Source organism: Echinops telfairi, unplaced genomic scaffold (assembly GCF_000313985.2).
Source record: "Echinops telfairi isolate 266 unplaced genomic scaffold, ASM31398v2 ScPeMD7_70;HRSCAF=299, whole genome shotgun sequence".
NCBI lineage: Eukaryota > Metazoa > Chordata > Mammalia > Afrosoricida > Tenrecidae > Echinops > Echinops telfairi.
In genome coordinates this window covers 5,347,280-5,358,400 of record NW_022103968.1, presented here as the reverse complement: position 1 = coordinate 5,358,400, position 11,121 = coordinate 5,347,280, and the positions used below count along the sequence as shown (strand labels likewise).

The window sequence follows — 11,121 nt, the reverse complement described above, 5'->3', positions numbered from 1 at the left end:
CACACACACACACACACACACACACACACACACACACACACACACACACACACACACACACACACACACACACTCTCTGAGAAGAATCAGACTTTGTTTTCTGGGGGAAGTTTGGGGCCCAGGGATCACAAACATCAAAGTGGTTATTGAATACTTGGATGCCGATCCTTCCTCTATTTGATCCAATCTCGGTGCCATCGAGGTTTTGTTTAAGACACGCCACTGTTCACGTGCCGCTCGGAAACACCAGCCTGGTCTCGGTGCCGTGCCGCCCGGCTTGGCAGCGATGTGGGGCACCGTGCTGGGCCGGGTCTCGGTGAGCACACCCTCTTGGCCCTCGGCCTTTTCTTCCCTCAGTTTCGGCATGGCTTACGACTTCATCGATTCGGTGGGCAATGATGTGGACGTTGTCTCCGACTCTGAGGTAAACATGTGCCTTGTTGCTGGTGGGGGGGTCTATACTTAACATGCTCTGTGGGCACTGTTAGCTTACAAAATTAGCAATCAAATCAGAGAAAGCTTGTTGAAGCACGCTGTTTGTTACTAAAGTAGCACTCGCAACTTCTCTCTTTTTCTAAGAGGAGGAAGCCACCCCCAAGAAGACACTGGCCATGGTAATAGTATTGATATTGGTGCCTATGAGCTCAATAATAATGAACACTGCAGGTAATGTTGGCACTGTTGAGAATTTACTCACAGCCCTCGAGTCGATGCTGACTCACGGCAACCCTGCAAGACAGGGTAGAACTGGGCTTGGGTGTTTCCGAGACTGTAAGGATTTGGGGGAGTAGAAAGTCCCATCTTTAACCCTCAGAGCAGCTGATAGTTTTGAACTGCTGACCTTTCAAATTGCAGTCCAACGAGTGCCTACTATGCCACTGGGGCTCCTGTTGATATAGAAGTGGTCATTCTGATCAAGTCTACTGATACTCAGTTGGTCAGTTTTGCTTGATCTGCTGGAAGCCCAGGTCACTTCAACCAAGAAATTCCATCTGTTAGTACCTGTTGGCCAGTCCTGTGTGAACAGTCTCATTTACCAAGCGAAGTGACTTCTGATTTGGCGGCGGTGTCTCCTGTGTGTGTCACTCATGTGAAATACCGTCTACCTAACCTTCAAGAACCAAGGCTTACTGTGGTTTTTAAATGGTGTGAAGTTTAAGTTTGAAAGCTCCAAAGTCACCGCCGAAAGGTCTTTCTAAACTGTTTCTTCTGATTCCTAGAACATAAAAAAGCTCCTGAAGATCCCTTACAGCAAGTCCCACGTGAGCATGGCAGTCCACCGAGTAGGAAGGACGCTCCTGCTGGACGAGCTGGACATCCAGGAGCTCTTCATGAGGTCCTCACAGGTAACTCGGGGCCACCGTAGCCAGCTCAGATGGCTGACGGCCGGGAGTGCTCTCCCAGCACCCGGATAGAGGGAACCTTCTTGAGGGCAGGAGAGAGCGAGAACGGGGAGCAGTTTACTGGGGAAGCCAGGTGCGCACAGGAGAAGGATGAGGCCCTTGAAGGAAGTTGAGAAAAATCTCCCAGAGTTTAAGGGACGAGCTGAAATTTGGAGAAGTCCCTCTGATAGCTCCCAGGTGGCGACGATGCAGCACGGCCCACCTTGTTCACAGTTACTCCTGTGAATGTGTGGTTTTAGAATTAGCTGAATCCCTTAAAGCTGGGCTCTCGAAGCACGTGCTGGGAAAGGCCTCGCCCACGTGCTAAGGATTGGCCGGCACCTCTTAGCTTCCAGCAGCAGTGCTGCAGCAGCACACGGTGTCAGTTGCCCCACCTGGTCATGCGCCCTCCCTGGAACAGGCCGCTCTTCGAAGCATAGTGACCGAGGAAAGTGAGTTCCAGTCGGGGAAACTGATAACACGTAAAGATGGGCTTCGTTTGAAAAGCCCGGGGTTGGGCGGTGGGTTTGGGGTGTGAGCGTGAAGAGTCCACAGTCTGCTCCTGGCTGCTTTGAGCGGAGAAGCACAGGCACGGGCCTGTAAGTACTGTGTGTCTGGGGGCTCCCACAGGGGCTCAAGACAAGGGCAAGGGCCACCCTTGCAGCTTGGTGAGTGCAGGGAAGAGGACAGGCATGTGTCCCCCTAAGGCTATCTGGAGTGGGTTTAGAATGTTGAGTGTGCTTAGGAGCCAGCCTTCCCAAACTGAAGAGCATGCCCGCAGAGGGGTAGTTGGTGACAGGCGGTTTTGACTCCAGGTTGGCCGTGTTTGTGTGCTAATCCCTCGTGTTATTTAGACTGGGGATTGGACCTGGCTGAAGGAGTTTTACCAAAGGCTCATTGACCAGAAGTGGCAGAGGAAGAAGAAGAGCAAGGAGCACTGGTACCAGAAGGCGATCCTGTCAAAGTTTTTATATTACAGGTACTTCCTCTCAGCATTGGCGGGAGGGGCAAGTCTGCCTGGGATGCCAGCTGAAGTTTGTAAAGGCAATCATTTGCTGTGTGCAGTGATCAACACCTGCCTTGCACCTGCATCCACACAGCGGAGCGTTGTAGCCGACGCTGTCGATGGCTGGGACTCGGCTGTTAGGTGCTCGCTCTGAGTCAGTGTTGGCTTGATAGCAGTCTGTTTGTTTGTTTGGCAGGTGCGGTCGTGAGAGTGTGTGTTTTAAAAACCTGTAGATTGTTACATAAAATTAATCTTAGCAGCAAGGTGACCTCTTTCCCTTCATACTGGGCCAGTATCAATGGTGACGGAACTGCCCAGCCCGTCCCGTCAGCAGCAGACCAGCAGGAGTCGGCCAGCCACGACCAGATGAGCAATTCGGAAGGGGCTTCGTGGCCGGCCCCCTTTGAGATGCCACCTTCCGTTTCCGAAGACCCCGGTGCTTCTAACCAGGTCAGCCGTGGATAGTTTTCCCTTGCCTTGAACATGGCTTACTTTTGAGACCCTGGTGGTGCTGTCGGATAAGCACTGAACCATTGATTGCCAAGGTTGCTGGTTCAAGGCCATTAGCTGCTCAGTCCTGGGGAGAGAGGTGAGGCTCTCTGCTTCCATACCGGTGTGCAGCCTCACAGACCCTGTACATATGGGAGGTCATTGTCAGTTAGAATCCACTCGATGCCAGCACACTTGTGGGCTGTTGGTTTTTGCTTTGGGAGTAGTGTACGAGTATTTTCCCATTTGAATGATTGCCCTAAAGTCTTAGAATATAGCTAGTAATGCATACATTTTTAACTTCCTATTGCATTTTAGGCTCTCGGGTTTGTTTGGAACTTTACTGACCCCCTTCCCTTCCCTTGCGGTCAGGCAGTTAGGTCTAAAGTAGCCCTAGAGATGTTCCCATGAAGTTCTTGGACAGCCATTGTTCATGGCAAGCAGACTCTAAAGCCTGCTTTGTCTCTGACAGGAACCTGGTGTGTTGCTTTCTCCCTCTCCTTACACATTTTCTCAGCGGCTCGCTCCCCACCTTCCCATCAGGCTGGGCTCCCAGGAAACATTTGCCTTGCGCTTCATGTTTGTAGTAAATTCAAAACCAAACTGCCACCGAGCCAGTGCTGACTCATAGGCCCCCTGTGGTTTCTGAGACTGTACCTGATGATGGGAGTAGAAAGCCCAGTCTGTCTCCCTTGGACTGCCCACCTTGGGGCATTGAGGCCATGGAAGTTGTGTTTGCATGCGTTCTTAGATTGGGTACCCGCTATACTAAGTGTTGTTCATATGTCTTACAAGTCAACAGAAGTTGCTAAAAAACAGGTGCCTGTGAGGTCGGAGCCAGGGCTTCCGCCCAGCTCTTCCTGCCTCCAAACCCGCACCTCCAGCCCGCCTGCACCTGCTCCTCAGTCTCCACTCGAGGTTAGGGGCCTCATCCAGCAGCCCACCTGCCCTCCCTTGTGAGCAGAGCTGGCCTGGCATCACAGTAATCTTTTAGGGAGACTTCCCACACTGCTTGTGTCAACACTGAGTGAGTGCTCTAGTATTCAGCAGCTTCTGCCTCACCCGTCCTTGTTCCCAGAGAGGAGTGCTGGTCAGAGGCCTGTCTGGGCAGCCGTGGAGGTTAGTAGGTGCCGATACTGGGGGGACCTGGCAGGTACAACATGGAGCTTGGCCCACAGCCTTAGAGCCTGCCGTTCTGTTGTTAGAACTTCCGACAGAGAAGAGAAGGCCTGGCCTAAGTGCTTGGGGCCTGCCTGGTGCTGCCTTTGCATGAGCTCCCTCCCCACTCATCTCCCTCTCCCTCCCTCCCTGGGCATTAAGGGTTTAAAGCCATGTTGCTTTGCCCCAAGTCCACTGCCTGCCATTAATTCAATTCTAGCTGACAGGGACCCAGTGTGACAGAACTGCCCTGTTAGGGTTTCTGAGACAGAGACAAGCTGGCCTCTCCAGGGAGTGGCCAATGGGTTCAAACCTGCGGTTCGCAGCCAGGTGTCAGCGAGCTCTGGATGAACTGAGCTCAGGCAACCCCACAATCACACAGACTCGCTGCCGGTGAGTCAATCACTCCTCCGCCCTGCAGGACTGAGTAGAGCCATCCTGTGGGCTCCCGAAGCCGCCGGTCTGGTTTCACTTCTATTTATGTTGAGGCTGCCGATCTTGACACAAGCTGGAAGCCTTGCTTTTTTTCCATGAGCGGCTGGTGGGCGCCAGCTGCTGGCCTGTGGTTAGCAGCCCAACACTGAGCCCACCATGCCACCAGGGTCACGTAGCGTACATTCCAGGTGTTCTGGCAGGCCTCCTAGAGGCTTCCGGAGTGTTACAGAGTGTTGCTACTCTCTAAAAAGGGCTGGGAGAGTGCCTTTTTCAAACATGGGAATCTGCGGTGAGCCCCCCAAGGGCTGGCACCCGCTGAGACAGGAGGGAATCAGATCATTAGGGGTGTTCGTTCATCCCAGCAGGGCCGCTTTCTTGAGAGCTTTGCAGTTCTGTAGAGGTGGGGGTGGGGGTGAGGGTGGGGGGTTGGATTCAAGAGCAGTGATGTTCCCCACTCACCAAAAACCAGAAATGAAAGCCATCGCCCTGACCCTCGGAGCCTACTCTCAATGCAGTGTGGGCTGTGGTGGCTGCTCGCTCAGCTCCACAGTGGACTGCCCGCCCTCTGGGGAGACGTCCTGATCTGGGTGCTCTGAGTGTGGGTGGCCTGGCTGGATGCAGTGTGGCAGCCAGATCAGCCTTATTCTTGCACTTTTCACAGGACAGTGAGCCTCTTGAGCCCACATACATAGTGGGGCAAGTGACCTCAGCACCCCAAGACCAAACCCTGACTCCTTTATTCAATGATGGGGAGAGCAGTCAGGTACGCCCACCCAGCGCTCGGGAGCCTCTCAGTCTCCACCTCCCACCCTGCCCACCCTCCCTCCCCCTCCCCTCCCCTCCCACCCTACCCCCACCTCACCCCGCCTTTGCCTCTGCATCCGTGGGTCTGGGGAGGGAAGAGTGGCTCTTCTGACCTTGAATACTATTTCCTGTTTTCTTCTGAATTAAAGGGTCTTAAAAATGATTTTGTTCGGAATATTCTGTGGACCTTCGAAGACATCCATATGCTGGTTGGCTCCAACATGCCCATATTTGGAGGCGGCAGGTACCCGGCAGTCAGCTTGCGCCTCAGGTGAGTAATGCGAAAGTGTGTGCCCCCCTTGAGCTCCCGCTGCCTGCATGCCTCTTTGACAGTCAGTGTTCCCTCTCCTGAGTCCACCCATCTCCGGAGGAATCTTCCTCACCCCCTAAAGTGGCCCCAGTCGGGGAGACGCTCGGTCTCCATGTCAGCAAATGCCAACAGCCAGTTTCTGACTGGCCTCTTCTGCCGGAGGCTCCAGCTTGTGAGGCTCATCCTCGTCCCACTAAACAGTGTGAGCGCTTTCTCAGCTCCACCCTGCTTGGAGGGGCCGTGTGCGGCTGGCCTCTCGCCTTGGCTGCGAGGAGCAGCCATGTCCGTCCTCACAGGGCCCGCCCCCATAGTGTCAGTCACTTCTCTGACTGCATCTTCTGGGATCGTCAGTCAGAAGAGACTAGACTGGAGATGGGAAAGGTGGCTGTGTTTAAGTGGGGGGAAGTCTCAGGTGCTGTGTCAGGCAGCTTCCTAGTTGAACGGAGTAACACTAGAAATGTGTGTTTTTAGGGATAACAACAAACCAATTAATGTGCTAACTGGAATTGATTATTGGTTGGACAACTTGATATGCAATGTGCCCGAGCTTGTGATGTGTTTCCATGTGAACGGGATTGTGCAGGTAAGGCCCATTGTTCCTGTGTCCCCAGAACTGCTCCGCTGCTGGGCGGGCTTCCCCTTTAAGTTGGAGAGATCCGAGTGTCACACTGCACGTTATTTGTGGAAGGTCTTCACATACACAATCCCCTTGCTATCTCTGTGTCTGTCGAATTCTTATTTTGAACTGTCATGTACCCTAGTAATGACCTGGGAATGTGGATGAGGTGGCAGTGTTTCGCTGCTCCGGAGATGCAGGAGGCTGGTGGGGGAGGCCCCGGGGCGGTTTCGCTGAGCATGCTCTTTACAAGGCACTGCGACACCCTGAGGGTGCCATAGTGGGCTGCTAGCCAGAAGGTCTGGGTTTGAATGCTCCTGAGGGAGGAAGGTGTGCTCACCCGCAGGAACCAATGGCCGGTGGTGTGGGTTTTGTCCCCATTATCAGTGCTGTGCTCTGGCTGTCACTCATAAGATGTAACATGGGAGGAGGTGGGGGCCGCAGAGCAGATGGGGACAGACTGGGAGAGGAGTGCACACCCAGGAGTCGGGGTGGGGGTCCTTCTGCTCTGCTGTGAGAGGCTGTGTGGGAGAAGTGCCCTTTTAATAGCATCGAAATACCCAGGTACATTTTAAACAGAAGTGAATGAACAGACAACTGTGCTGAATCCGGTTTGGTGAAACCTGGGAATTAGATTGGAAAAGTCATGGGCAAATAGTGGAGACTCTTAAAGGGGAAACTGGAGTGTGGAGTTGGTCTCCTTAGCGACAGGGAGGTGGGAGGCGGGACATGGGTGTTGATATCAAGGGGGAGGCGGGTGTTGATTGCAAGGTCCCATGTAGGGCCAGCAGGGAGGCGTGGAGACAAGGCTGGTGAGGCATTGCGCTGCCCTGGCTAGTCTAGGATTGGCAGGTGACACCCAGGAGATGGTGCGCCTTGGCCGTGGGGACAGCAGCTAGCACTCCCCAAGCCTGCGTTTGGTCCTAGACCCTTGACTGCAGTGTCTGAACCATCAGACTCCTGTGAATAAAGCCACCTTACCACGAGGAAACGGTGCTTTCCAGGCAGCGGGCCAAGTGCATTCACGTTACAGATGGTGTCCCTCTCAGTGCACTGCCCGCTGGATCTTCTTGGCTCCCTGTGAGACACCCCTCAGACCGGGTGTCAGCCTTCCAGCTGGCGCTCGGTGTCAAGGAGGGGGCTATCTGAGCCTGGCCTGTTGGAGGCCCCTGCACGCCACCCCGCTGGTTCTGAACCTGTTGCGGGGTCATGGGTGGCCTCAAAGCATGCCTGCTTGGGCCCACCGTCCAGCGGGTGGGGGTGCAGGGGCTGCTGTGGGGGGGGCCACTGTGGCCCATCCCCTGAAGTGATCATCCAGCAGTGAGGTGGGGTGAGGCGTTGGCGGGAAAAGGGTGAGCATGAGTCAGGGGACCCGTGGCTCTGAGACCTGTGAGACCTGGGGCTAGAATGTTGGTGGCATTCCACCTGAGACAGGGACCCAGGACCGCTGCACAGCGGGGAGATGATGGACTGCTCTCCACGCGTGTCTGGTATGCGGAAAGCATGACCATGGCTAGGGTCCGGGGCTAGAGAAGCCGACTGTGGCCGCCTCAGCCTGGCTGCTGTTGGACTTCTTCACCAGAGGGGTCTCTGGGGGCAGCCTTTAGAGGGAGGTGATGCAGCACAGTGTCGGGGTATGTGTGCTAGGGAGGTTCGCTCGGCAGCCTGGCAGGATGTGGCTGTGTGGCTGCTTTGCGCAGAGCGCGCCCCGTGCCCGCTCGTTCCACCAGCCCTGCTCTGTGTGTTATAGAAGTATGAGATGATCAAGACGGAAGAGATCCCCAATCTGGAAAACTCCAACTTTTCCACTAAAGTCATAAAGGACATTGCACAGAACATCTTATCATTTCTGAAATCCAACTGTACCAAAGAGGGACACACCTACTGGCTCTTCAAAGGTCAGCGAACTCCTGAGCCCACCCAAGGGGACCCTGGGGTGCCTGCCACACAGTGAAGCTTATCTGTCGTTTCAGCAAGCGGCAGCGACATAGTGAAGCTCTATGACCTCACGACCCTGTGTGAAGAAACAGAAGACAAGTACCAGAACCCCTTCACCATGCCCGTGGCCATCCTCTTGTACAAGTAAGGCACTGCCCGCCGGGCCGAGGCCACCTAGCCCACCGCGTGTGGGTTGTCACTGCGTAAGAACACATACGCACTAACCAGCTCCAAACATTACTCGGCAAAGCGCCGGGGCCTCGGGGAAGGGCAGGAACTGCGTTCAGTCAGCCCTGGTTCTGGGCAAGTGGGAACATCCTGCCCTTGAGCCTTTTGCAGCCGGGGGCGAGCCGGGAGCGAATTGACGCAGACGTCTTCTTCAGGGTTGCTTGCAGCATGATGGTGAAGAAGGGCCAGAATAAGAAGTACTACGGGACCGTCAGGACGCTGCTTCTGAATTGTGTCAAGCTGTTGGACAAAAGCAGGCATCCGCAGGTAAGGCTGACAGCCTCCATTCTCACATCATGGCCTGGGCAGTCAGTGGGCGGTTCTGTGTGTGCCAAGTATTCTGTCTGATAAGGTGGCCAGGGACCACGGTGGCTCTTAGACTAGGCCTAACCTGAGTGCTGCAGGTGTACAGTACAAAGATTCTGAGGGTGAGGGACCACACCGTGTGTGGCAAAATGATAGCGTGTTGTGTGGACTGGATTAAAGGGGCTCCTGGTGGGTGCTGGTGAAGTGCTTGGCTGCTGACAGCTGGGCAGTTTGAGCCCCAGCTGCTCTGTGCTGGAGGGCTGGGGCAGTTCTGGCCTCTTCCGGAGGGTTACTCGCTCAGGATGAAATCGGCAGGCCTGGTATTGGATTGGAAGACTCCTCACCAGGTACTTCTGTTTTAACGTGGCTACTGGAGTTTCCGGTTTCGTGCTTGACTGCACAGCATGTTTGTTGGGCAGTGCTGGTGCGGACGTGAAAACTCAGTAGTGCTGGTTCTCTCCCACCTCCTGCCATTCGTGCGCCCAGCACCTAGCCCCCGTGCTACCAGGGCTCTTCTCGGTAAGACTAAAGCCTCGGAGATGCTGTGGTCGCTCTGCTCTGCCCTGTCTGGAGGCTACCCATCAGAATGGAGTGAAGGGCAAAGGGTTTGTGAATGATCAGCTGGCGCCAGCCTCATCATTGTGACGAGAAAGTGTGCCAGTTCCCCGAGTGCTGTCCGGCTGACATTGATGTCACCGCCTGCGCCTGGGCAGCCGCTGTGTGTGTCCAGTCAGTGGGGTTGCGGGGAACCAGGAGTGGGGTGCCCTGTAGAAAATCAGCCATCCCTGGAGGCTCTTACAGAGTGAGTGGCTGAGTGGCTTCCCCTTCTGCCCACCTTGGCAGGGCCCGCGGGCAGGAAGAGCTCCTTGCAAACGCATCTGCGTGGCCGTGGCGTGGGCACGTCCCTGATGCCGCCTCTCCCAGTGCTCAGTGTCTTCCTTTCCCTTCTACAAGATAATCGCCTCGGCCAATTACATGCTCTCCGAGCTTTTCCAGCTGGACGAGCCTAAGACAGAGGAGAGTGCTGAGTCGCCCCTCCAGGAAAACTCGGAAGAAAGCTACAGCGAGGAGGAGGAGGAGGAGGAGGAGCTGGCCGACAGCGATGAGAACGGCTCATTCCACGCCGGCTCTGACCCGGCGGAGGACAGCAAGGCCGTGGCCATCATCAAGTCTGTCGGGGAGCTGTCGGTGCCTGAGAAGTACAAGTCCACCCATCAGATCCGAGTAAGCCCGGGGCCGGCGGTGGGGGGGGCGGCTGAGAGTGCGTCCCTGTGTGGAGAGACAGCTAGCTATTGGTTGACTGTACCAGCGACAGCCGGCCACGGTGCAGCTGAGGTCCTGGGAGGGGATTTTGTCCTCTTTGTTAAGGGAAAGTAACTGTCTGTCTGTCTATCTGTTGTTTCCCCCTCATGATTTTAAGAGGAGCCCTGCTGGGCTGCATGCTCGGCTGCTAAACCACCAGTCGCTCCCAGGGCGCATAAGGAGGCTCTCTACACCCATAAAGAGTTACCGTGTCGCCCCGTCCTGCAGGGCCGCTAGGAGTTGGCATGGACTTGATGGCACCGAGACTGGTTCTAACTCCCCCAGTCGAGTCTCCCCGAGGGAGTGAGCTGTGGGCTCTCATTTCTCAGTCATTGTCCCTGCCTGCCGTGGGCACTGGTGTTGACACCTGACTCATTAGGTAGGAGGGGGGCTACTAGGAGCCATCCCCAGCAAGTACGTGATTTATACTGTGTTGCTGCTTGTGAGGCGTAGAGTCAGGTCATGGGGGCTCGGGCTGAGGGGGATGAGGAGGCGGGGCCTGTACTGAGGCGGGGTGGGACTCAGTCCTCCCAGACTTTTTTTGGTCCTGACAGAATTATTGTATAAAGATGTAAGTATTTAGATCAAGGTATATTCTGGAAGATTTTGGATAATTGAGACTTTAATTGACGCTATTTGTAGTCGCTTAATCGAACACCGTTTATTAGCCAGGTGATCACACACTTCACTCGTCTTAATTCACAGCACTTTTCTAAGTTACAGGTTTACACCGTAGGCCAAAATCTGGTGCTGCTTGTGGCCAGGTGCCGGGGGGTGGGGGGACGGACTATAGACTGCCCGGGCGGGTGGGGGGACAGACTACAGACTGCCCGGGGGGTGGGGGGACGGACTATAGACTGCCCGGGCGGGTGGGGGGCCCCGGGAGGCGGTTGTGTTGGTGGCAGGGTAATCGTTTTGCATGTTTGTTTCTGAAGCCCAGCTGTGCGTTCCCAGTTTGCCACGACACAGAAGAGCGCTGTCGACTGGTTCTGAGCTACGTCCTGGAGGTGAGTTCAAGCCTGGTCTGTCTCCCTCCTTCAGTGGATTGTGTGTTTGGCCTACACACCCTCAGTGGCCCAGGCCTGTGAGCAGTAAATGGTCTCCTCTCTTTATTTTTTAATCGTTTTATTAGGGGCTCATACAACTC

General features: G+C 55.1%; 1 protein-coding gene across 1 annotated transcript in view; it reads left to right on the top strand.

Moving 5' to 3' along the window:
- EDRF1 (erythroid differentiation regulatory factor 1) overlaps window positions 1-11,121 on the top strand; it is a 37,638-nt gene that overhangs the window by 13,306 nt on the left and 13,211 nt on the right. Inside the window, exons 3-14 of the mRNA XM_045291385.1 lie at window positions 358-424; window positions 1,221-1,346; window positions 2,237-2,361; window positions 2,682-2,838; window positions 5,132-5,233; window positions 5,424-5,545; window positions 6,056-6,167; window positions 7,951-8,098; window positions 8,174-8,282; window positions 8,522-8,633; window positions 9,627-9,896; window positions 10,910-10,981. Of these exons, the coding sequence (XP_045147320.1) occupies window positions 358-424; window positions 1,221-1,346; window positions 2,237-2,361; window positions 2,682-2,838; window positions 5,132-5,233; window positions 5,424-5,545; window positions 6,056-6,167; window positions 7,951-8,098; window positions 8,174-8,282; window positions 8,522-8,633; window positions 9,627-9,896; window positions 10,910-10,981 (1,522 nt within the window). The remainder of the gene's footprint in view (window positions 1-357; window positions 425-1,220; window positions 1,347-2,236; window positions 2,362-2,681; window positions 2,839-5,131; window positions 5,234-5,423; window positions 5,546-6,055; window positions 6,168-7,950; window positions 8,099-8,173; window positions 8,283-8,521; window positions 8,634-9,626; window positions 9,897-10,909; window positions 10,982-11,121) is intronic.